Below are 26,971 nucleotides of genomic sequence, written 5' to 3'. Positions count from 1 at the left end.
TAAGTTTTTATTGCATGTCTAAGACAAAAAATGAAATGAGAAGCAGATATATTCTAAAAAAAATAATTTTCAATCATGTTTGGTGGAAAAAATACACATATCAAATACAAAGTAGCAATTTTTTTTAATTTCTGAATCAATGGTATCAAAACAGATTCTTGTGTATGAAATTTTTCATAAAAACGATGCTAATAGAGTTGTATATAATTTTGCTTTGGATGAAAATGAAGTGCATGTTTTCCATGCCTTCCTAAGCTACGCAAAGTCCTATGAGAAGATATGATGATGGTGACCTCTTGCGAGGATGTTTTCTCTTCATTTTGATAATGTAATATGCACTTGCTGTAACAGCAATGAACAAGATCAGTGTAATGAAAGTATATGCCACAACAGCTCCAGCATTTATCGGATATTTATCTATGGATAAAATAACCTGTACCATTGCATTGGATCTTGTTTTTGCATATTGTACCATAAAGCAATATTGCTGGTATACCATAAAAGAACACATGTATCCAAGTTTCTTGGCGGAAAACACATCATCCATCTTTCAAACAGTAAATTTTACAGCTATTTCCGTATGAGCACATACATATATTAAGATCATGGTCTCTGCAAAAGCTGCTGTTGCGTGAACTGGGAACAAGTATGGACACCACCCCCATAATCTATACATACTGATCCATCGCAAACATGTCTTGTGACAGTAGCCTTTATGAACTGCATCACAAATTCCTTGCATCCGCCATTTCTGGAGAAGTATTCCATTTTGTGTACTCTTACTGTGCAGTTGGTGCAATATGTATCAGATACGCGGTGACCAAAAGGATAGTATCCTTTTGGTCACTACACAAGTAACCTTTTCTAATAGGTGCATTCTTTATTTTCATCTTTGTTGCCACCTTTCGGCATAGAGCATCTGTCCAAACTTTCACATGTTCATCAGGATCGCAGTCACATTCTTCTTCGTCTTCTCTCATTCCATTTCCACATTCAGGAAGTATAGGCTTCAGGTACTCTCTGACATGGCCCATTTCCAGCATAGCTCGTATATTGCTGATGGTGCATGGGGAAGCACATTGGTAGTTGTACTTTGATAAAATCTTTCTTCTTTCAAACCGAGCACAACTCAGATCTATCACAATCTATGGGTGATTTACCACCTAGTGAGTTGTGCGGGAAGTGTAACTGTGTGTGTACCTAACATTCTGAATGCCTATGTAGTGTTGTGTTTGAGTTTTCAGTGCTGCCATCTATATTTCAGAAGTGAAGTAAGTAATGTGTTGTGATTGAATTACATTTGTACTATTTGTAGGTCTGTTGCTCTCTGTGGTGAGACTTTTTAAAGGGGAGATCAGCTCGTATTTGCGACTTGAGGTTTGGAACCACAGAAAACCAACTTCAGCCGACCACCACTGTGACAATGGTGGGTGTCAAGCCCGGGACCTCATGACGCGAGTCTGTAACTATGGCCACTTGACCACCACAGCGGCTCGTGGATGAACCATAAGTCGTCATCATGCAATTGTATAATCCCTGTGGTGTGCACGTAGCATTTTCATTATCAACATAGGCTTCAAAAGAGTGGAAAAACTCATGAATGTACGTTACATCTGTGTAAATATTTTGATAAGCTGATAAGACTGCAAAATTTGCTTTAGACTTTGAAGAAATCCTCCTATAATTACTAATCCTGCAGCGTTCGAATTTTTCCCCGTAACAGCAAAAACTGCACACTATTCATTAGTGTGAGCATCATTACTTTTTATGAAAGCATCAAGATACACTCATGTCCATAAATTAAGGATAATTCAGAATCACACGGAAATCGAACTCTAAAGTAAAAATTTCACCTGTAGAATTATCACACACATCTGCAAGAATGATATGCAAATTTCAGGAAGCCACCAGATGATGCCGATAGTACGTAACAATGATGAGAGTGTAAGAGGGGGGGGGTGTATAAGGAATGGTGGCAAAGAAGTAAAATTGTTCACAAGAGTACTGTAAGGCGCTCAGTGCCATAAGCGAATAGTTATGATACAGAGGACGCATGTGGATGATTTTTTACATGGTAGAATTATCGGCCGCCTGGAGTGGGGGTGTACTCAGATGGAAGTATCATCTCTAGGCTTTGGAAACAATTCCAAGGTAACGGAAATGTCAGTAGACGTTACAGTAGTACAGGTCGCCCCCGAGTTACAACGCCGAATGAAGACCGGTATTTGGCAGTAACTGCCAAAAGAAGCTGTGAGATCCGTGATGACCCTCCACGACGAAAGAGTGGGAAGGGTCAAGGGTCAGATCGGGGGACTGGACAGCTGCATACCAGGAGCCGAGGAACAGAGGAGAGAGAGAGGTGAACAAGGAGAGGAGGTGACAAAAAAAGAGGGACATTCTAGGAGGGAACGTACAAACGAGAGGATGTAAGCAGCTCATGTGAAGCTGACTAACCAAATTATACATATGATGTAATAAGTGTACCTAATTAACAAATATACATTAATTAAAGAAAATGCACCTAGCACAAAAAGAGTGGTTCTTCCCGTGTTTCGGTCGCGTCGTTATTATATTGGTGGCAGCGCGTGTGTGATGATAGAGTCCATTGTCTTGGATAGAGGAGTGACAATGTCAGCAGTAGGAGAATCAGCATGGAGGAATCGACGGGAAACCGAAAGGACGAACTGACGTGAAACAGCGCGAAAGAGTTTTCAACAAGGGACTGGCACATTGGAACAACAAGGCTGTATGGAGATCCTGGAAATAAGGGATGAGTGGCATGTTTATCTGAAACCTTAAGATTGCTGGATCTGATGAGATAAATTCAAATTGTTTGGTTAATTTTAAATTATTTTTGATAGAGTATAATTAACATTAATAGTATTTCATCATGTCATTTCTAATGAAAGCAAAAAAAATGTGATTTAAGGGTACTTGCCGAAGAATTGGGTGAAGATCCCGGTAATGCCATAGTATTTGAACTCAGAAAGTTAATACTTAAAAGTAAAAATTTTGAGGAAGAAGCAGTAGAGGAACGGTTAAAAACTATAGTTGAGGAAAGAAAACAAGAAGAAGAGCGATCACAACAACTTGAGTTAGAAAAACTAAGACTCGCTAATGAGTTGGAGCTAGAAAAAATCAGATCAGGCTATGGATCTCATAGGACAGAAGAAAGCGGTTCCGTTGAAACATATCTGAAAAGTATTCGGGCGTTGACGGTGGAGGTACCGCGGAAGTCCGAAGGCTGGAATTTGTTCTTCTTCAGCTTGGAGAGAGCAATTAGAACGAAAAATGTGCCAGAGCCGTTAAAAGCCGAAATTTTGATAACATTGCTGGGCAGTAAAGCGGCAAATATTTTGACTCATTTGTCAGAGGAATCGATAGTCTCTTACAAAGATGTGAAGATGTTGATTCTCAGAGAATATGAGCCGTCTGCGCAGGTATGCTTGGAAAATTTCAGGAAAGCCCAACGGTGTCAAGAGGAAAACCACGTACAGTTCGCATCCAGGTTGATCACAGGGTGGGAACATTACTGTAAACTTAGGGGGGCCGACACGATTGAAAAGGTTAATAAATTGATCGTTGTTGATGCTCTGATCAGCACCCTAGATCGGGAGACTGGCGCACATATCCAGCTGAATGCGAGCAAAGAGAAATGGTTGGAACCCATTGGAATAGCCTAGGAGTGTGACAAGTACTTCTTGGCTAAGAGCAAATCATATTTGGTTTCTGGATTCAATACAGAGAAACCTAGGCACTATGGAGGAATGGATAGGTATGAGGAAAAAGGGAAAGACCCTCATATCATAGAAAACTCCCAAATTGGGAACCAAGCTTCACCGGTAAGGGGTGACAGGAGCTGTTTTTCCTGCGGATTGAAGGAACACTTCAAAAAGGCTTGCCCACAGTTGAAGGGACAAGTGGGAAGTAGAGGACATCCGAGATCAGGAAAAACAGGGGTGCACCAAGCATTTTCGGGGAAAGGTAAGGTTCCGGAGGGGACAGTTCTCGCCAGAGTGTCCGGGGAAAGGTATCTAAGGAGCTGTAATAGCCAGTTTAATGAACTCGAAAGGTGTGCTTTGAGCATTAACGGGAAACTGGTGCAGGCGTTAGTTGATTCCGGAAGCGAAATGACTGTCGTGAGGGCTGATGTGGTTCCCGGGATAACTTTAGAGGGGGCGGCGACCATTTATCTTGAAGGTGCTTTCGGGAATGCTGTTCAGGTTCCGTTGGTACAATTGCCAGTAGCGATTGCTTCAGGGATGAACACTAATGTGTTACACCAAGAAACAATGTGTGCTGTAGCCCCGGAGTTGATTGAGGAAATGATCATACACCCCAATACACTAAAAGAACTGAAGGGACAAAATGTGGATTATCCGACCTTAGGAGATACCAGCGAAGAACGAATAACAGCCAGAGTGGAAAAGGATTCAAATTTGTTAGGGTTGTGTGTCATTGAAGAGGCAGATATCAGTAATTTCCCTCAGGATTCGGAGAACACTATATCAAATTCCGAAAGGTTCTCAAAAGAGCAACAGGATTGCCCAGATTTAGTGAAATTTTGGGAAGCGGCAAGAAATAAGAAATCGGGCTACTATGTGGTAGATGCTTTATTATTTCACAAGGATAATATTTTAGGAGAAGCTGTTGGGCAGCTAGTAGTGCCTAAGTGTAAGCGCGAAGAAGTTATGAATTTAGCCCATTCTTGAGTGTTCTGAGGACACAATGGGGCACGAAAAACAAGCCAAAGAATCAAATATTCATTTTTTTGGGATGGTTTGTCAACAGAGGTCAAAAGATTCTGCGAATCGTGTAATGCATGCCAGCTAACGAGAAGAGAAAAGGTTAAAGATAGAGCACCTATTACCCCAGTGGCCATTCAAGTGGTGAATGTGGATATAATTGGTCCCATAGATCCACCGAGTTCGAAGGGACATAAGTATATTTTATGTTTAGTGGACCAGCATACACGTTGGGCAGAAGCCATTCCACTAGGTAGTTTATCGGCAAAAAGTACTTGTGAGGCGTTGTTGCAAATCTTTTGTAGAACTGGGATACCCAATGTGATAGCGTCGGATAATGGAATGAATTTTAATTCGTCTTTGACCAAAGAGTTAAAAAAAATACTTGGGGTAAGTCCACGATTTTCAACCCCTCAGATTTAATCAAACGTTGAAGCGTATGTTGCATCATACCATAAGAGAAATGGGTAGGAAATGGCATGAACACGTACCCTACATTTTATGGGCTTATAGAGAAGTACCTAATAGTACAACGGGGGTGGCACTGTTTCAGCTACTGTATGGTAGACCCCCAGAAGGTCTGTTATCGATTTTGAAATCTTCCTGGACCGAAAAATATCACAACGCTCAACTGAACACTATGCCCACTTCGCTATACCTACAAAAACTCAAGGACCGACTGCAAAATGCAGCAGATTTAGCTAAGCTAACTTCGGAGGTGATGCAAGAACATATGGGTAAATATTGCAACTTGAGGTCAACAGATAGAACTTTTAGTGTGGGAGATACGGTTATACTGTTGAGTCCCGATTCCACTAATAAGTTATACTCACGATGGCAAGGGCCAGGTACAATTGTGGAACAAAAGAACCAACATTCATTCATAGTTGAACTAGAAGACGGTAGTCGCAAACATGTGCATCAGAACAAAATTCGGAAATATATAATTAGGGCAAACGCAGTGAATGTAATTTTCGAGGGGGAGGAGGATTTCGGACAGGTAGAATTCACACCGGTAAATGGGGAGGAAGCTGTAGTAGAGAAAAAAATATGTGATTTAAAAGATTCTGATTTGGGACCGAGGGAAAAACGGGAATTGAAAGAATTACTAATAGAATTTAAAGAGTTGTTTCAAGGTCCAGTAAAACTTGCCAAGGTAGGAGAACACCGAATAGAGTTAGTAGAAGGGGCGGTTCTATACAGTATTCCCATGGTATATAGAGATGAGGTAAACCGACAAGTCCAGGAATTATTAGAATTGAATTTGATTGAACCATCCACAGCCGAAATAGCACATCCGGTCATTTGTGTGGCTAAAAAGGATTCATCAGTAAGGTTATGCGTTGATTTCAGGGCGCTAAACGCAATTACACGAGTGCCTAATTACCCAATGAAGGATGCACAAGAATTGCTATATACGGCTGGAGCGGCAAACTGGTTAACAAGTTTAGATATGTTGCGTGGTTATTGGCAAATTAAGATGGATGAGGGCAGTAAACATTTGACCTCCTTTGCCACTCATAACAACACATATCAGTGGAAAACAATGCCATTCGGATTATCCGGTGCGCAAAAAGAGTACACCCAAAAGAGATGGGCCAGTATAGAGAAAGAAGCTTGAGCCGTATTATTTGGGTTGAGAAAGTTTGAAAAATGGATCCATGGCCTGAACGTGGAGATTATAACGGATCACAATCCTTTGAAATACTTAACCGAAACGACTCCAAAAAGTCCAAAATTGTTACGGTGGTCCTTAGCCCTGCAAAGATGGAATTTAAAGATCACTCACAAAGCAGGAGCGCAGCATTTGGGAGCCGATGCTCTATCGAGGTTAAGTAGAGAAAATTAGGATTAGATTGTAAAAGAGTAAATCTTTTTTTTTTTTGTAAATAAGTCTAGTTATGATCTTTTTTTTTTCATATTAATTATAAGTAGATCATTGGAATACAGTAAATGTTTCTTTTATTAGTATTATTATTTGGTATATGCAGTATCCAGCTTTCTTGGGGTGAGGGAAACTGTTCACTTCACTCTGTTATTACTCCAAGAAAATTGTCCAGTGTTGTGTGTGGGTGAAAAAAAAAAAGGAAAAGAAACACCCATTCTCCCAGCTGGTTGGGAAACTGTTGCATTGGAAGAAAGAGAAAATGAGGAGAGTCCGTTAATGAGAAGGCTATCCCGTCATAAAAGGGGGTGAAGAAGCATAATCACCAGGGCTCTTTCTCTCTCTCTCTCTCTCTACACCATCTCGACGTGAGAAATACGTATGCCAGCATAAACAAAGAGTGTCCGAGGGTCCGAGTCATGGCAAGTCCATTGCATACTACGGTGCCAACAACAGCGCAAGGAGAAGAAAGAAGAACTCAACCATGAAGGCAGAGTTTTTACTTGTATTCGGGCGTGTGAGATCCGTGATGACCCTCCACGACGAAAGCGTGGGAAGGGTCAAGGGTCAGATCGGGGGACTGGACAGCTGCATACCAGGAGCCGAGGGACAGAGGAGAGAGAGAGGTGAACAAGGAGAGGAGGTGACAAAAAAAGAGGGACATTCTAGGAGGGAACGTACAAACGAGAGGATGTAAGCAGCTCATGTGAAGAGCTGACTAACCAAATTATACATACGATGTAATAAGTGTACCTAATTAACAAATATACATTAATTAAAGAAAATGCACCTAGCACAAAAAGAGTGGTTCTTCCCGTGTTTCGGTCACGTCGTTATTATAGAAGCAGACGGAGCACAGCATCCAACCTGTCTCGTCAGCTATCTGCAGCCACGGGTACCAGAGTTTCAAGGCAAACCGTGTACAGACGTTTGGGAGATATTGGTCTATATACTCGCAGGCCTGTCAGATGTGTTCCGCTCACGGCAACTCACTGTCAGCAGCGATTAGCCTGGAGTAGAGAACATGCAATGTGGACATCGTCACAGTGGGCTTGTGTGATGTTTTCTGACGAGTCCAGGTTTAGCTTGCAGTCTGATTCACGTCAGACTTTCATATGGAGAACTCCAGGTACCCGTTACCACCAAGACAACATCATTGAACGACACCGTTACGGTGGTACAGCATCGCTCATTTGGGGTGGAATTATACTGGGTTGCAGAACAGATCTGCATGTTCAAATCGGAACCATGAAAGCCCAAATTTATCGGGACATCATTCTGGAACAACATGTACGTTTGTTTAGGGGTGCCATGGGCGGAGAATTTGTGTTTATGGATGACAACGCCCGTCCTCACCGAGCAAACATCGTAAACGAATGCCTTGAATCTGAGGATGTAACCTGTATGGAATGGCCAGCATTCTCACCTGACTTGAATCCGATAGAGCATGTGTGGGACATGCTTGGCCGACGAGTTGCAACCCGTCAACTACCTCCTACATGTGTACCAGAACTTCGGAGAGCATTGCTTGCTGAGTGGAGTGATCTTCCCCAAGATCAGATCGATAATTTGATACTCAGCATGCCTAGGCGTTGTACGGACTGTATTTCATCGCATGGGAGACATACAATGTATTAACCATCATACCAACCATGTAATAGTAAGTTTTTGTAAAGGAGATATTTTTTACAATTGCTAAACCAGGGAGCAAAAATCATAGCTTTTATGAATGGCATCATACATACACCATCGTTTTTGTTCTTTATCTTTGTTTAATAAATGGGCTTTATGAATAAGTAACGTTTGTTTTGTTTCTGAACCTTTATTTGCCGGAGCTGGCATTATCCTTAATTTATGGGCATGGGTGTATTTATCAATGTCTTCTATGTCTTTGGGAACTGGGTAATCTGAGTGGTTTTGTTCTTGTATAGCTTCAGTTTTCAAGGTAAAATTCGGACGACATCAGTTCCAAAATCTGTATTGCGGAATGCAATGTTGACTAACCTCAGTCTTAGATATAAATACTGAAGAGCATCATCTCTTTGTAATTTTCACAAAATTCTGCATCACTCATGATTTTGAATCTACGCTCCACAAAAATTATCAGATCCGGAGACTTTTTTTTCTCTCGAAAGGAAAATCTCCACCTACAGTTTTGGAGTAGTTACTGTAGGAATCATTGCCATTTTTAAATAATTGGTGATCATTCCACGTGTAATTTTCTTTGATCATGAAATGTTAATTCGGTGAACAGATCAGAGTTTTCAAATCTTTGATAAAGGAATCCCTGTACACAATTGTCCTCGGCTTCATATATGTGTTGTTCAAATACGTGGATGCTTCAACCAAATTATAAGTGGTAACCTTTATTTTGATAATGCCCTCAAAACAGCTTCTGTCTGATATCCTAACACTGAAGTCATGTAGTTTTCAAACTCATAAAACTTGCCGTGGAATGATCCTGTGTATGTGTTTCTTCATTTCTATGTATTTCCACTATAGTTTTTCTCTTCAGTGAGTAAATCCAGAGATTTATAGGCCGATACTGCAATGTTGTGACCAAAGTAGTCAAAATCTACATCCAGTTTCTCATTTGGTTAGCTAAACGATGGAAACCCCCCACTTCATTTTCACCAAAAGATATGCATAATTCGGTGATTTCATATTGAGATTAAAGCTCATCCAGTTCTGGTGAAGCCACCTAAAATACATACAGATTCAGTACAACCAACAAACATTCCCAGAAGATTTTCAAAAAACGAATTTTTTGTAATAAATAGTTCTATATCTAAAAATTAAATACCAATTGGAATTCATATTATAAAGCAGCATCCTCTAACAAAGCAATAGTTGGCTGTATACAATCAATGAGCTTACGCTTTTTAGGATTGCATAATCTTTACTGCTATAAACTTTTAGTACTGATGGAATCTTAGTTATAATGATTTACATCATCTCTTTTCAATTTCATTTATTCATTACTTTTTATGTGGTAGAACTATGTTTTTCCATGAATCGAAAAGTAACAGGAAGCTTTAACACTAGAAGGATCGACATTTCGTTCCACCTAAAAGGATGACTAGACGTTGATTTTGACTATAATTAATATTTTCCTGTGTTTTATTTTTAATGCATATATATAATTATATATGTAAATGTGGGTAAGCAATAAAATAATATGTATAGGATTTTTGAAATAAAATTACATAATTCAATTTTTTTAAATTCCCAAGGTTTCCTTGTTGCATACGAAAATAAATACCACAAATACCATACATTGGAAACAAAATTCTTGGCAGGAATGAGAGGTGGTACCACGCCAGCTGCAGTAGTCATGCTTACAGTCTAATTTGTATAATCATGATCATTTTGTAAATGCTAAAATGTGTTCTAGTAGTATGTAAAATTTCTCTGCTAATTTTAGGGATGATATGGGATGTGTAAAATGTCTGTTGAATCCAGACTTAATACTTCCAGGGCTGCAACCGCGATATAAATTCTGTCTTGGAAGAGCCCACTGTAAGTGCCAGAATAGTCGAATGCCATCAAACGGCAATAGAGTATGGACTGTGCTCGGTTTGAAAGAAAGAGAAAAGAATACTATAGACATTCCCCTCCACAATCCAGCTAGAAATTGTCCTGCAGCACAGTGGTGAGTTGCTTGTCTTCCACTGTGAAGATTACCTTCAAGGTTCCACTGGTTCGAATCCTCTGAGTAAGAAGATTGGAAACAAGTTCTTTAACTACTGAGCTTGGGGCGACCACTGATAGTTGGCGCCTTTACTCCATTTCATGCAACTGCATTTTAAGTTAGGCGTTTTAATTTTTTTGGGTGAAATTTCCCTGATTTTCTAATTTTTGAAACAAAGAGAAAAAAGCAATTTGGTATTTAAAGACATTCAATCTACTTCATGTATATATATATATTACCACCGATATACTCAAAAAGAACCTCTTAAGTGTTGCAATGAAGATAATAGTTACTATTATTATTTGTAAATGTAGGTAGTTATGTCAGTGCCTGTTTTCAGTTCCATGGAAAAATTCCATAGAAAATGAATTTTTTTTAATATTTCAGTTTCAGGTCTCCGTGTTCAAGACAATTTTTTTTCCAGTATCTTGGCCAATTTCAGTGGTTATCCTGATGATTCAAGAAAAACTGCTGTTGCTTTATTGGCCAAAATGGGTAGAGTATTATTTACTTATTACAGTGGAACTTCAGTTAGCGAGCAAAAGTTTTGGACAAATTCTGGCTCGCTTAACAAGCGATGCATTAGAAGAAAAATTTTGCACTTTGTTTATTTGTTTTCAGCTTTGTTTTGACGGTTTTAGCTTTCTGTCACACACTTACTGTGTAATTATGAGTAGTATTCTCTCCTGCTGTTTTCGGTCAGTGGGCCTCACTCGAAAAATTAACACATGTGAGTGCGACTGTTTGCAATAGGAAACTAGATGTAGCATTGTAACCATGCATATACACACTTGAATTTGTTTTATTCTGTTTGGAGAAAATTGTTTACTGATTGCATTATTGAACGTCACATTGAGGGGGCTTGCTCATGAACAGGAGCCACCAGTTGTTGAAGAGATTGTGTCCTCCTCCTAGGAGGTAGAAGCAAGTGTCATTGGATAGATTTGTTCTCAAAGTCACACAAAAAGAATGAGTTTGTAAATACAACAGTCTATAAATCATCCTAAACGAAAGGTCCTCCTCTTTCTTGTCATTTAGAGTAAGTTAATTTGTAAATATTATAGTAATGTATGCTTATTTATGACAACATATATATATATATATATATATATATATGTTCTTGCATTTTTTTATTATATTATTGTGTTGTTGTGTTGTATTATTGATTGAATGTCATTTTTATGTATATAATTGTGGAACAAATTATCTGAGTTCGCATTATTTCCTATGAAAAAGTTTGATTTGATAAATGCAAGCCATTTAGATAATGAGCATGTTCGGGGAACAAATTAAGCTTGTTAACTGAAGCTCCACAGTATTTTGTGATAATTTATCTTTCTTGGAATGCTGCATTTTATTAGGCTATTTGACATCCTTATTATTTATGGCCATCTTTTTTTCAGTCACCCTGTTGGGCATTTCACCAGTTGTGGCCTTTGTATTTGCATTGCTGTTGTTAGGAACCATTAAGTTGATTCCGACTCCTGTTGACTCATGGCTTTCCAAGCTGGTCTGCCATTTGCAGCATGTCTCAGTTGTGCTAGCTTCATTCTGGTGTTGTGCAACACCTCTATCCATCTGGTGCTCGGTCTGCCTCTTCCTCTCTTTTCTTCCTTTCTCTCAAGCATTATTATTTTTTCTAGTGAACTTTCTGTACACATTATATGTCCAAAGTATGATAGTTTCTGTTTATTAACGTTTGCTTCTAGAGAACAGACTTCTTCGATTACTGATTTATTTGTACTTTTAGCTGTCCATGAAATTCAGAGCATCCTTCTCCAGCACCAAAGTTCAAAGGGATCAATTATTTTTTTATTTGCTTTCCATAGTGTCAGCTCTCACATCCATACATTATGACAGGAAAAACCAATGCATTTATAATCCTAATTTTTGTTTTCATTGAGATATTCTTCCATTATTATATTAAACTTCCTCAGGAATAACCAAAATAATAATAATAACAAAACAATTATTGCAATTTTCAGGTGTTACAACTGATGATCTCAATATCATGCCAATTGGCTTATCTTTGGTTTTTCGTCAAGCTATTTTACATTGTCGTCATAACCCTCTACCAGATTGGCAGGAGAAGATCTATAGTTTTATAGGTAAAAATTAATTTTTCTCAATTATAAGTTCTAACATGTTAATAACATTTTTAGAAAGAAAGATTGTCTAAAAAATGGTGGCTAGAATTGTTTGCTATCTCTCTCCTTTTCATGCCCACACAAACTCAAATATTTTGTTAAAAGTAGCAGCAGCTTCATCTATGAGTAAAGTTTCCGTAGCTCTTTTGTTCTACCGCCCCCTCCCTCCTTTCCAGAATTTTTTCCTCGTCAATCATCAGCTTCAGCTAATCCGTTGGAGCCTATATTGTATCCATAGTCCCTATTGGCCTCTCCACCCTTGGTAATATTGCCTATTTTGTGAAGTACTGATCTATGCCTATTAAGGGCTGAAAATTCAATAAGAAAACAAGGCTTCTGGAAGAAGAAAAAGCTGGGAGAAAAAATCAACAACCCAGACAGTTAAACATAATAGGACTTAAGTATTTGTATTCAAAAAATTTATATATTGCAAGTGTAAAACTGCAAATAAAAGTTTATTTATATAAGAAACATTCTTGATTTATGCACAAATGATTTTAAATGTAGATCAACTAAAACATAAGCATTGCAATGAGATTATTTTATAAAGAAAAAATAAATATAAATTATATTAAAGCACTTTGTACTTTGAAGATAATGTGATCTGAAAGATTCTCTCTACTGTGTTTTGAAACTATTTGTTCTTTTTATGTGGAGCAGACCTGCCAACTCTCCGGATATTTTGCCTTTCCTCAGGCTCTCTGGATTTGTTAAAAATTTCTCCAGAGTTTAGCAGAAAATCAGATTTGGGGGAAAAGTTTTTTGGTTTCACATGCATTTCGCTACTTTGAGAACAAAAAAATGACATAATCTAAAACATGAATAAATTTTATTCCCCCTTTAATGAAATCTTGAGAAATTTGAGGAAAGTGTGATTTTCAGAGAAAATGTTGCATCCATGCACAGTCTGTTACCTTATGAAAATATTCACATATTTTGCTAATTTTACATTTAATTCTTCTTTATCTGACTTCTACTCCACGGATTATGCATGGGAAATTACAGTATGCTTGCAGGATTTTTGTAAGAAAATTATAGTATTTTTGCATTTTCAAGGGTGGTAGGTCTGGTGGAGGTATATGATTATAATTTTTAATTTTTATTTGTGGAATTTTTAATGAGTTAATCACTAAACTATAATTACATTTGTTTGGTTGTTTGGTGTTTTAGCAGTCCATTCAAAGCCATTTGGTGTTTCATGCCAATTTTTATTAAATACCTTTATTTGTATCTTCTAGAAAGACCAGATCTTTTGATTCTTCATTCATCAGAAAAAGAGAGAAAAAGCTCACATGCATTGAAAAAATCTAGTTTTGACATAAGCTGTAAGTTCATGCATGCAAAGGAAAATGAAGATGGATTCCAGTTTCTTGATAATGAAGTAAGCATTTTGTGTGTGGATGAGTTATATTTTGAATGTAAGTAAGACCCCGATCGTTCATACTAATGTGGACCAGACCGCAAGCCACATAGCTCTCATTGTTCTCTGCAGAATTCTGTGTACCAGTTTGCAGACGTATGGTGTTTCACATATTGTTTTAGTGCAACTTATTTTTTAAATGAGCTCGTGTAAAAAGTACCTTGGACAATCGGAAACTCAGTAAATCAGGGCTCAGACAATTTAATTCTTATTATTGTATGAAATGATAGTTCAGTTATTGTGATCTGTAAATTAGAGAACATCAAGCATTGAAATTAGTTTGATCAGTAACTCCCCTCAGAGATTTTTAACTTTAGGGTGTGAATGCAAACTGCTCTCCCATTTCGAAAAGTCTCGCCACAGACAACAGTCAGACCTTAGACACTGTACTTAAAAAACATAAAAGTCTAATCATTTGCCATTTTCACTTTCAATTATGGAAGACATATGGCAGCACCAGTATAACTTAAAACAAGTATAACTCTGACTACATAAACATGTTACAACCATGCACACAAAATCATGCTTCAGCATGTATCAATTTGTCAGAAATTACACAAAGGAATGTGTACGAAGTGCATCAAGTAAAACGAGAATGGGAAAATTTACTATTTACTTATTGCCATGGGAAAATTTACTATAATTAATCAAGTTTTAGGGTTTTTGAGGCTTTTTTCTTAAATTATGTCCAGTGAAATGATGTACCTTGAGATTCAGCAAACTGATTCACAAAATGCCTCAGTGTGTAGCAAGAGCTCTATTGGTTGTGAAGGCTGAGACGGTGACAGTGTTTCATGAAATTGGTGATATCTCCTATAGGGAGAGGGACAATGGAACAAACCACTAGAGAGGTAGTGTACGTGTAGAAGCTACAGGGAGTATTTTTATGGGCTTGCTTAGCCAAGGAGATATTAGAAATTCATTTTTTCTGAGAAGGGAAGTGGCTTTATTACATTCTATAATGGTTGTATATATATATATTTATTTGTGTGTAAGCATAATTTTTACCATTTATGAGTTATTTTGTGGTATTTAACCTCAATTTTGTTAGGTCTACATTATCTGAGATGAGTCCCGTCCACTTAAGCTTTGATTTTCAGAGTCCAACTGTATTTTTTTTTCATTCCATTCTTTTAGGAAAAGAAAAAGCTGCAGATGGAAAAATCACAGCCACCTATAATCTGTGCTTAGAGGCTATAATCTCTATAATCTGTGCTTTCTCGTGCAATCTACTGTTTATATGCAGGAAATTATTTCTAAACAAAGATTATGCTCATCATGACATTAATTAGCCCTTGATTAATATTTTTTAAACCCCTTGAAATGAAAAAAAAGGATTAAAATCATGTATGCAATTATTTGTGCCGTTAAAAGGGTTGAAGTTATAAAATTTACACACACACACACACAGGCAAGTTATTCAAAGAAGCATACATCTGTTATCAGACCAGAGAGAATTATACTACTGAATGTAATGCAAGTTATGTATAAAACTTACAAGATCACAGAATTATTTTCTTTATGATGCATGTTGTGCTTCATCTAACTCTAATTCGCTGTCCTGTTAAAATATTGTGGATGCAGGTTTTATGTCTTCGATTCAGTGAAGATCTCAGAATGCAAGATGTCATTCACATGCTTCAGTCATCAATACCCATTAGAGTGGTGGTAAAACAGAGACCTGAAGTAAGGTATGTGAATTTGTTTTCACAATTTTGAAATTAAAATGGCTATATGATGATACTTAAGGAGAAAAATGTATCACTGTGAAAAAGTTATCATTAGGGATTGAATATATTTGTGATATGCATCGGGAGACCGGAGAGTAATGTTATATATGTGGTTATCGTTAAGAAGGTATTTTTTGTATTTCTTGTAAATGTTTATTTTCAGCGACCATGAATTTATTGAAGAACAAGAACGTCATTTATATAGTCTGTGCATCAGGTCAATGGCTCTACCAGTTGGCAGGTGAAAAGAAATAGTTATTCAAAACATAATTATTGTTCTTTTAGGAGTTTTTTCCCCTCAATAATTTTTTCTTATCCATTTTTTTTCTCTGAATTTTAATCATGATACAAATTCTAGCCTATTAAATAATTATACTGTATCTGTGTAATATACAAAAAAATTGTGTATACTTTTGAAAAAGAGTTAAAACTGAAATACTAAATTTATTCAGGCTTGCATGTTTATGTTTATTGAGTAAGATCAATCCTAGTGCTATTGTGCTTAGAAAAAAAATTATAATATTTGTTTCAATTCCAGGGGCATGCTGACATTGCACTCATATAATCCAATGGTTACAGAGACGCTACCCATACCAAAGTTATATTTGACGGGAAGGGCACCTCCAAGGTATATTATTATTATTTTTTTTGTACTAGTTATATTTTTTTTATGTAAGCTGACAAATTAAGTAGGCATCGGATCATGTGCGAATTAATATATACTTCAAGTTTAACTTTGCTACCAGGTTGAATAAGGTAATAATGATTAAAATATTTTTGTTCTGGATGTTTTCTATAGGAACAATGTTGTAGATCTTTCACATATTGATACCCCTCCAAATATGAATATGTGGCCACTTTTCCATAACGGTGTTGCTGCAGGTCTTCGTGTATCCCCTGATGCTTCCCAGGTATTTTTTTTTTCTTTGCAAACATAGTCTCAGAATGTAAGCCATCAATTATAAGCATTTAGTTTGTCATTAATGTGCTTTAAAAAAGTTATACAAAAGCATAAAATGATCATGTTAATTGATGATTATGGGGTCATTCTTGAAGAAAAAAAAAGGAAAATAATTATATTTTTGAACAAAAATTTGATTATAAATGAAATCATACTTTCAAGTTAACCTCATCAGCATGTGGTAAACTGCTAATTATTGTTATATTTGCAGATAAATTCCACCTGGATGGTTTACAACAAGCCTCGCAGTAGTGGTAGCGACACTCCAACTGAGCATGCTGGATTTTTAATGGCATTAGGATTAAGTGGTCATTTATCAAATTTAAGCACACTTAGCATTCATGATTATTTATGCAAGGTAAAAATAATTTTTGGATAATGTCACAAATCTGATTTGTTTCATGTGAAATTTAAATATTGTAATTATTCAACATTTTATAATTGTATCAGTCAAACAGAACTTGACCTGAAAGCTTAGAAGAACATGAAGGCTTTACAGAAAAGTAACATGAAAACAATTTTATCACTATGAAATGTGTAAAATAATATCTTGGAATAATCAGCCAGTAAACTGTAATTTATTAATAAGTAATGATTAATAAATCATAAAATTATCTTGGATTGTCAAGAGTTTGCGGTTTTGTAACTCATTTCATATAGTCACATTACACGAATAAATATTTACTCCCGTTGTTATTGGGGGTTCCTCCCTTTTTTTTTAATTCCTTCAAGATAAGTAAATGAGCTTAGCAAATTATTTTTCCAGTTGTTTCTTGGAATATTTGTTTTATCTTCCAATCTTCAACTGAAAGCTGGTTTGAGAGTCTTTTGCTGACCATTAGGTCTCTCTGTGATTTTAGCATTATTGTAATTGATTTTTTTGGTTTCAACAAATTTTGAACATGTGTCTGTAGTACTCAGACGTGCCACTAATATTTCCATTTAACAAAATTTTAAATACAATCTGAATTGTGTTGTATGTATATATATATCCATGCCCCCATTCACACTAATTACTTTCAGTGTTGGCTAGAAATCAAATGTATGAGATATACACAAATCAAATATTTTTAATTGTCTTGAATTTAATACTAGATATTCTTAAAGGACCCCCCCCCCCCCATTTTGGTTTTTTTTTTTTTTTCCGAATGTTGTTCCAATAAAAAAATCCTTCAAGGTCAAGTTGTTATTGTGAAGATCAACTACTCAAAGAAGTGCTGAATTTTGAATTGCCAATTAAAGAGGATCATTAAACAGACTTGAAATTTTTTAAAAAGGAGAGAAAATTACTCCAGGCTAAAGGGATTAAAATTCTGAAAAAAAAATGGTTTGATTTTTTTTTTGGTATATTGCAGAATGCTTGAGAATACAGTAATTTCAAATATAATGGAATTTGGATGTAAGAATACTCTGCGGACCAAAAAAAAAAAAGATTATTGTTACATTGAGAGGCAGCAATTCAACATTAAAGTATTGCCATATCCAAACAAGACATGAAAAAATATCATTGTTGAGGAATTTATCTTTATATCGAGTATCATTGCAGTGATATTTCACTATTTCTTTCTTGTTACCTATCTAATGCAAACACGCATGAAATTTTTCAGGGTCATGAATTGACAAGTGTTGGGGTTCTGCTTGGAGTGTCTGCTGCAAAGTGAGTAATAGATTGAGTTAAAGTTCTCTATTTTCTTTCTGATGGTCGCAACTTATATTAAATGTTGGTATATTAATACGAGTGAGTGTTTTTGATATGAATGATGCATGATGATAATTATAAAAACAAAAGTTCCTCTGCTTGGTACAATTGGCTATTTAGTTTTCTGTACTCGCTTATAGTGTATAACATTAAAAATACAAATACAAAAATTAATTAATAAATAAAATATTAAATTAATAAATTAAAATATAAAAAATAAATTTATAACAATTAAATGTGCATGCAGTGTACATGCTTCATTTTATGCAACAAACTTGGTTTGATGTTTTTGTTTTTTCTTTAATCATTAGTTAATGTTGCAACCTTTTTTGGAGGAGTTTAAATTTATCAAATTAAATGTCAAAGCCTATTAGACAAAAAATTGTGGATGGTAATAAAAGTGCTCTTTGAAAGAAATTATGAGAATTATTGAACGTATGAATATGAGGTGAAAAATCAAAAATTCCAGCTATATACATACTTTGTTTAATCACACTCCCTACTTTTTATTCCCTATTACCAGACAACTTTTTGAAACAATCTACTCATATAACAAACTTTTCCTTTCAAGGCGAGGCTCTATGGATGTTAGTATTACAAAATTGTTGAGCATTCACATTGAAGCTCTGCTCCCACCTACTTCAACTGAATTGGATGTACCTCCTGTTGTACAAGTTGCTGCAGTTATGGGAATAGGGCTGCTCTATCAAGGTTCATGTAATCACTACATGGCTGAAATCATGTTGGGAGAGATTGGAAGACCTCCTGGACCAGAGATGGAGCATTGTGTTGATAGAGAGAGCTACTCTCTGGCAGCTGGATTATCATTAGGACTGATTACATTTGGGGTAAATCAAAAAAGAAACATTTTATATTTAGCTTATTTTTATTTTGTATTTTTCTTGTCCTCAATAAATATTTTGATCACTTAGAGGGTATTTTTTAAGAGCCCAGCGGGAGCCTAGAAAATTTGTGATCACCTTGTGCATATTGAATTTTTATCATTCTATTCAATTTGTACATAAAATCTTTACTTATAGAAAGGAGCTGAAGCCTCTGGCCTTGCGGATTTGTCTATGGCAGACCAATTGTATCACTATATGGTTGGTGGACAAAAACGTCCTCCTGTGAGTATATTTATTTTTTGAGATCTGACAAAATGTTCAGCTCATTCTTAGGTATACTAAGAAATATCTGTAATCTGTTGGAATATAATATCAAAGTTTTGTGAACTAAATGGGTCGTGGGATTAAATGATTGTGTCTCTTTCTCTCTTTTCAATTTAATTATTTTTCTATAAGTCTACTTTTGTAGTGTTTTCTTGGGTTCCACACTGTACTTTGCATGGCAACTGATGTCAAAAAATGCTTGAAGGGAACAGATTGACATAAATAAATTTGCATTCTTTTTATTCACACATTTTTTAATTAACTCTACTATTTTTTGCAATTATATAGACTGGAGTTCATAAAGAGAAACATAAATCACCAAGTTATCAAATAAGAGAAGGTGATTGTATAAATGTGAATGTTACGAGTCCTGGTGCCACTTTAGCCTTAGGAATGATGTTCTTTGATTCAAATGATCAGTAAGTGGAATATGAAAACATGTGTATAATGTATATTCTTCAATACTGACATTGTTCACAATTCTAAAATTTTGTTTACTTAAAACGTGAAAATATCTTACAATATTGATTGTCAGTGTTTTGCTCACTTATATCCTAGTTAATGGGTGACTAAGCACATGTAGCCACAAAAATGCTGGTCAATTTCCTCATGTATACTTCAAATTTGCTTCTTTGAGTAGCAAGAAGAATTATAATGGAGGATTTTCAATTTCTTTATAATTTTTGTTCACCAGCTTGGGTGCCCTACTTTTGGCATTTCTAGTGACCAACAGATTATGCTGCTCACCGTTCACTGCCAGTGCTTACAGTTTAGAGCGTTACCAAACATGATTGCAATTCAGAATTTACACAACCATTCTTTTTGTTTTGAAATAGTCGTGCTGACCCTTACAATAATTGGTTGTGTTTTTTCATTTTTCAGTAAAGCTTACATATCCTTGAAATACTTCTGAAGACTTCTAGATCAGTGGAAATGTGTTAAAAAGCACATAAAAAATTAAATTGAGCAGGAACATAAAAGTTGTTGCTTATTATTTTATCACAGTTGGCCAAATCGTTTTTTTTAATAGGAAAAATAATATTAGAATGGAATGAAATTCATACTCTAGGTTGTTTTAAAGTTTAAAATTTGCTTATAATGAGAAGTCCAATATAATCACAATTTTTCCTGTAATTGTGAGCTCTATTTTTAATAAGCATTTACTGTAACTTCATAAACAAAGGGGAGGAATATGTGAAACTTTTTTTCTTTTCTAAATAAGCTTGAATAAAAGCCATTCAAAAACGAAGTTACATAATCTATGATATTAATCCCTTCATTTTTTTAGTGCTATTGCTGATTGGATGAAGGCACCAGACACTCAGTATCTTCTTGATATGGTGCGACCAGATTTTCTTTTACTTAGAGTAAGTTAATAATTTTATATATATTTATTCTATTGACTGGTTTTTTTTTTGGTTCTATTCATTTCTATTTTATTTTCTTATTAGAAATTGTAAAATTTTTAATTTTAATTATGTAATAGTTAATTTTAAAGCCAGTATTTTAAAGTCATTACTCAAAATACATTTGAGGACAGAAAATATTAAGTCTTCAATATAGTCGTCGTCTTGTATTTTCCCAATACTAAGTGATGCTTCATTAAAATGCTCAGGTCTAGTTTCCATAAATGACTCTTGTATTACCATCTAAATCAGTGTTTCCCAAAGTGGGCGATATCGCCCCTGGTTGGCGATGGAATGGTCCAAGGGGGGCGATAGAACCAACTGATTTAACATAGGATCCTATGGGTTTATTTGAGTTGGGGAGCGATGAGAGAAAAAAAAAGTTTGAAGAAGGGGGCGATGGAACAAAAAGTTTGGGAGACTATGATCTAAATGCAGTGTGAGCATTACTTTTGTTAGCTCATTATTTTTCATTCAAGAATTTTTGAAAAAATATTTCAGAAAGTCGAATGAGAAATTTTTAATAAAGCTTTGCTCTGTAATCAGTGGACACAAATTCTATCAAAAAATATAAAAAAAATTCACTCAGGCACAATGGGATTTAATAGACAATTTAATAATTTAAAATTTTTCTCTTTCTATTTTTTTCTTTAGACAATCAGCAGAGGCTTAATCTTGTGGTCTTCAGTTCATCCTAGTAGATACTGGGTAGAAAAAAATGTTCCTGAAGTAAGATATTTTTTACTTTTTTGTATAATTTCATTTCTATTTAACTAAAATTGCAACTAATTGATAAATCATCATTGTATCTGCTCATATAGTAGTAGTGGTATCTCATGAAAGAGAGAGAAATAACTCTGAAGTATGCATTGAATTTTTAGGAATCACAGAAAAATTATTAATTGCTCACCTGGGTTTTGATCAACTTTTGTTTCTTTTAAGATCATCATCATGAATGCTTTTCTCCAGATTGAAATGGATAATGGCATTGATTATGAAACTATGAGGTAGGCAAATAAATATATTTCTGATAGTTCTCCAATATTATTTTTCTTCTATATATGCAGGATTGGATGTCTATAATTGAAGTTAGCATGTTCTGAGCTATCTAAAACTTACTACCCAATGAAAACTTATGAAACTCTAGGAAAGTTTTAATGGAAGAGTGGGAAGAATTTTCGAAGCCTCTTTAAATTCCGGACTACTACCACTACTTAACCATACATGGGTGCATGCTATAAATTTGTGAAGTTGTATGAGATGAGAGCAACAAAATAGCAACATATTTCAGTACTGTCAATTTTCTTTTTATTCAATTAATAGCAAGGAGAAGTGTTTTTGGCAGGTTTAGAGTCTATTTCAGTGTACTTAAATACTAGTACATACTACAGTGTACTAGACAATTAAATATAAAGACCACATTTATGATTAATGCAAATTTTGCTGTTACTTGTGCAATTTCTTATGAGCTAAACATTTTTCTGTTTTATGTGTGTGTTTTAAAACTTTTCTTTTACTTTTTTGATAGCCAAGCCTATTGTAATATTGTTGCTGGCAGTTGTTTTTGTTTGGGTTTGAAATTTGCTGGATCTGCTAATGAGCAAGCTTTCAATACATTGGTAAAAAACAAATTCTGGTATCATATTTTTTGCTTGTTGATCAACCAATTTGTATATTTTGTCAGAAAACAGAAAATTTATAAACTCTAAGGTAGTGAATATCATTTATGAAAATGTTTTTATTTACTATAGATTTTTTTAAATTTTATTTGATAGTACTTAAAAATAGTTTAGAATTAAAAAAGGCATTAACTCACCTGTTTTAATGATTGTTAATAATGCCCAAACAATGGAACTTGAATGCACTCAAGTTCCATAGTTCCATTGCATTGGTGGGATGGAGATAAATTAGTTTAATCTATCATAATTTAGAAAAGCACAATTCCATTTTCTCCAGCACAGTGAGGTGGTACTGACATATGCCTGCCCTCAATAAAAACAGCAAAACAAAAAGTTAGCAAAAGAGAAAAGAAAATTCTTTTCCTATGAAATAGGGAAAGTAAATTGGATTATATGAGGGGCCGGGGGTAAATCTACAGCTTTAAAATCACATAAGTTGTTGATGATATATTGCAGTGGTGTCAAAAAATAGACTCCATGGTGTATTTTTTAATGAAAATATAAATGCAGCTAATGTGTTAAACATAGCTTGTTATCATTGTAACTGTTGAAATGTATGGAATAAAATTTCAAAAGAGTAAAACAAAAGTTCACAAAAAAGTAGGAGGGTAAATTGTCATTTAGGCTCTTGACAACAAATTTTAACAATATATAGTTAAAACACCAGCAATAAATCTCTGAAACTGATATATTTCTTAACATTTAGAATATGAATTGAAAAAGTTGAGCAGAGCAGGTTTTCTATTTTTCCCCCTCAGCCACTCTTTCTCTATATGTTAAAAATTTTTTTTACTTGTCTTACCCACTCTTTATCTATGTATTTTAAACAATATTTTTACTCCTCAAACTGTGGTAAGGAAATAAAAAAAAATAATGGTGAGGCAAAAGAAAAGAATCCGTTATCAGTCGCAGAGTTACCAATAAAGTGTTTCAGTGAGAAAAAGAGCATAGGGGTGCTTCTGTCTAATGTATTTTTTCCCTCTAATCTTCATCTAGATTAGATGGAAAAACCTCCCTTGCAGAGTCAATTGAAAGCCAAAAAGAGGTTAAGTGCAGAAAATATTTTTGGAATATTTGATTTAACTCTCCCACACAAGTTATCTATTGCTTACAGATACAGCTGTATTAAAGAGTAATAGTTAAGGAATATGAATATCTTATTTTATTTATAATTCTTTTGATGTTTGTGAAATTCAGTGGTATTGTTGCAACTATATTTGTACTGATATTTCCCCCAAATATATCCTAAATTATGTTTTCTTTTTTTTGAAAAAAAGTTTTTATTTTCCTTTACTTTTTATGCATCTAGTGGTTCTATGCAAAGTTTTTCTTGTCAATATCTGGTAAAAGTGCAGGAGATAGGGCTGGAAAAAGCACAATCGAAACATGCCTGAATGTTACAACACTAGCTCTTGGAATGGTTGGTATCTCTTACATTGCAGAATGAAATACATTCATTCGAAACAGTTTTTTTGCTGTGCTCAAAATCATAAGTAAAATGAATGTTCATCCCCCTCCCCTAATACTAACTTATCCCAGACATAGGATTTCTGTCATGTTCAAACCATTGATTAATATGCAGTGATTTTTACATTTGTTTCGCAGGTCATGGCTGGCACTGGTGATCTTGATGTTTTGAGATTATGTCGCCATCTGCGTGCAAGGGTTGGGCAAACAACAAACTATGTACTTTATGGATCTCACATAGCTACACATATGGCATTAGGGCTTTTGTTCCTAGGAGGTGGCAGGTACCTTTTATAGTCATTTGTTGTATAAAATCTGAATTCATTATAGCTATGTAATTACATGATGAAGTATCACTGTTAAATTCATTCAAAATAATTTTCTCCTTGCAATTTCTGTTATCAATATAGGTAATCATGTTCACCCACCATAATATGGTTTAAAACTGTATTACTGTATTGTAAAGAAAAATGAATTGCTCATGTATGGCAATTCATTTTTCTTTCTTTTAAAATGTGGTTTATATGAGTTTATTCTTTTTGAGATATCTTATGTACCTATGAATATTTTCATCATAATTTTCTTCATGAGAGAATATCAACTCTACAGAACCAAGTTCAAACTTACATATAGCAATGTTGAAAACATATTTATATGAGTAGTTAGTAGTAGCTGCGTTGAGAAACATTTTCCAGCAACTTTTTTTTCTGTAAGAAAATTATGTAATTTTTCTTAATGTTGAACAAGCATCAGCTCAGTCTTAATTCTATGAGAATTCTAGTCAAATTGACATTTTTGGTTGAATAATGTGATATTTAACACATTTCTTAAATGATTCACTTCTTTTTGTAGGTACACTCTATCAACTTCCCCCCAGGCCCTAAGTGCTATGTTATGTGCATTTTACCCCAAATTTCCAACACACAGTAATGACAACAGGTATTGTTATTTTATTTCATTAGTTTTTTTTCAATGTAACATTGCTATTAAAAATTAATTGTACCATTTTTTAATACTTTATGGTTCATAATATAACAAGCATAGTATGGTTTCCCATAAAGACATATTGAATTTTAGTTCTTTACAAGTACAGATGTAAATTGGTTTTTTAACATATTTTTTATCAATACAATACATCAACACAACCAATTAATTCATTAATTATGGATTTATGTATTTAAATTCTCAAGAGACAGTTGAGTGGGTATAGTGACCAGGTGATAAGAAGCAATCGACAACAGTATGCAGGAAAACACAACGGAAGTTTAATCCATTAATGTGAACTTATTAATACATTAGAAACTAATCACAATGAGTGCGGTTAAGTGTACAGGCACGCGAACACACATAAGCATCACCGCGGAAGACATACTGAAAAACAAGCAAACATAGCAAGCGCAACAGGGTTGGCACAGGATATATATAGACATACAAAAATTCCAGTGGCGCCACCTAAGGTTTATAAACACAAATATGCAACAGGGAAATTCATATACAGTTTTCTTGTGTTTTACTGTTATCTGTAAAATACAGGTTTTTCTTGATCTGTTCCCACCACCGTCTTGACATCACATTAGTTATGAAAGTAATATTGCAGTTATTTCTCCAATATTTTTGATAGTCAGGCATACCATATCAATGACATATAAAGGATGATTCCAAAAAACTGTTTAAATTTAAATTCACATTAATCTAAAATTTGAATTTTATTTTTAGAGAACTTCATTCAAAATGTGAATTTATTCACTTATCAATTTCTTAAAATAAGGACAAGGTGAGCTTAGACTTCCCTGCATATTTTGTCTAAACTCCATTCTATTATGAAATGATAATTTTTTTTAGTATTTTGTTTCCATCATAAATTTGTTTTTGCTGCCTATTATTATGCATAATTTGTAGAAAATTTTATGACAGTCATCCTAAATGTCATTCTCGAGGGCACATCCAATATTAATATCATTACCGAAAACATAGCCTTCATCTCTGGAGCTATCGTCAAAATCATTGTCATTATCTTCATGATTAATAATTAATTGGCTTTTTGTGATGACCATAAAAAAAAGTTGAAAGGAATTAGAATATCTATTCATTCAATGAAAATAGCTATATTTGCTATTATTGGAGAAAAAAAAGAACTTGTGCTTAACAGAAATGGTAGAACACTATTTTGCTTTCTTTATTAGTTATTCAAATTCTTTGTGGTTGTATATGAATACGAGTTCTTAACGTGCTGTAATGTACATCAAAAAGTATTTTTTTGTTCTCAAGGTACCATTTGCAAGCACTCTACCATCTCTATGTTCTAGCAGCTGAACCTCGTCTTGTTATACCACGGAACTTGGATTCCAAGAAGCCTATTTATGCTAATGTTAGATTAGTTATCAAAGTAAGTTTTTATTTTTTAAAAGAGATTTGTTCTCATGTTATTCACAATAATTAAATAAGTCTATCTCCTCTTCAATTAGTATGCAACTTTTCCCTGAACATTGTGGAAATGAAGCATGTTGGTTTAAATTCTTCAAAGAAAATTATATACATTTTAGGTCTTATTAAAGTTTACTCAAAATCTATTATGATAATTGAAGTAATATGATAATTAACTTGAGGTTAATTTCCATAAAGTGAACCAACTTCCCCCAATGGTCTGTTCACTACACTGAAAAAATAGACTGAAGATTAAAGATAATAAATATGCTACAATTGGTTTTTGTACTCAGGAGCTATAAAACTGATGGGTCAATCTTAAATGATCAAAGGTAGCAATTATCTATATTGAACTTAACTCCCAAATTTCAGTTCCTAACAGGATAAAATATTGGATAAAACTTGACATAACATTGGATAAAACTTAAATAATTCATTGGTGTTGATTAAAATTTTATTTAATCAGTTACATTGAAATATGAATTCAAATCAAATATTATTCACATGGTTACAGAGACAAATTGGCTAATAAATAAAGCATCCATTGG

The 26,971-nt window shown here is 34.7% G+C and overlaps 1 protein-coding gene across 1 annotated transcript in view; it reads left to right on the top strand.

The window, feature by feature from the left end:
* The window catches only part of shtd (anaphase promoting complex subunit 1), a 74,401-nt gene that overhangs the window by 35,022 nt on the left and 12,408 nt on the right, over nt 1–26,971 (top strand). Inside the window, exons 20-39 of the mRNA XM_089240834.1 lie at nt 10,709–10,816; nt 12,307–12,429; nt 13,707–13,849; nt 15,473–15,579; nt 15,782–15,859; nt 16,157–16,246; nt 16,418–16,529; nt 16,791–16,937; nt 18,187–18,236; nt 18,850–19,126; nt 19,319–19,405; nt 19,736–19,866; nt 20,736–20,814; nt 21,508–21,582; nt 21,796–21,860; nt 22,382–22,472; nt 23,842–23,952; nt 24,138–24,283; nt 24,852–24,938; nt 26,268–26,385. Of these exons, the coding sequence (XP_089096960.1) occupies nt 10,709–10,816; nt 12,307–12,429; nt 13,707–13,849; nt 15,473–15,579; nt 15,782–15,859; nt 16,157–16,246; nt 16,418–16,529; nt 16,791–16,937; nt 18,187–18,236; nt 18,850–19,126; nt 19,319–19,405; nt 19,736–19,866; nt 20,736–20,814; nt 21,508–21,582; nt 21,796–21,860; nt 22,382–22,472; nt 23,842–23,952; nt 24,138–24,283; nt 24,852–24,938; nt 26,268–26,385 (2,225 nt within the window). The remainder of the gene's footprint in view (nt 1–10,708; nt 10,817–12,306; nt 12,430–13,706; nt 13,850–15,472; nt 15,580–15,781; nt 15,860–16,156; nt 16,247–16,417; nt 16,530–16,790; nt 16,938–18,186; nt 18,237–18,849; nt 19,127–19,318; nt 19,406–19,735; nt 19,867–20,735; nt 20,815–21,507; nt 21,583–21,795; nt 21,861–22,381; nt 22,473–23,841; nt 23,953–24,137; nt 24,284–24,851; nt 24,939–26,267; nt 26,386–26,971) is intronic.

Source organism: Pholcus phalangioides, unplaced genomic scaffold (genome assembly GCF_987345545.1).
Source record: "Pholcus phalangioides strain wild (caught in Gottingen) unplaced genomic scaffold, Ppha-v1.0 ptg000013l_1, whole genome shotgun sequence".
NCBI classification, from domain to species: domain Eukaryota; kingdom Metazoa; phylum Arthropoda; class Arachnida; order Araneae; family Pholcidae; genus Pholcus; species Pholcus phalangioides.
Note: the sequence above shows the minus strand (reverse complement) of the source record. Positions and strands in the feature narration are given on the sequence as shown.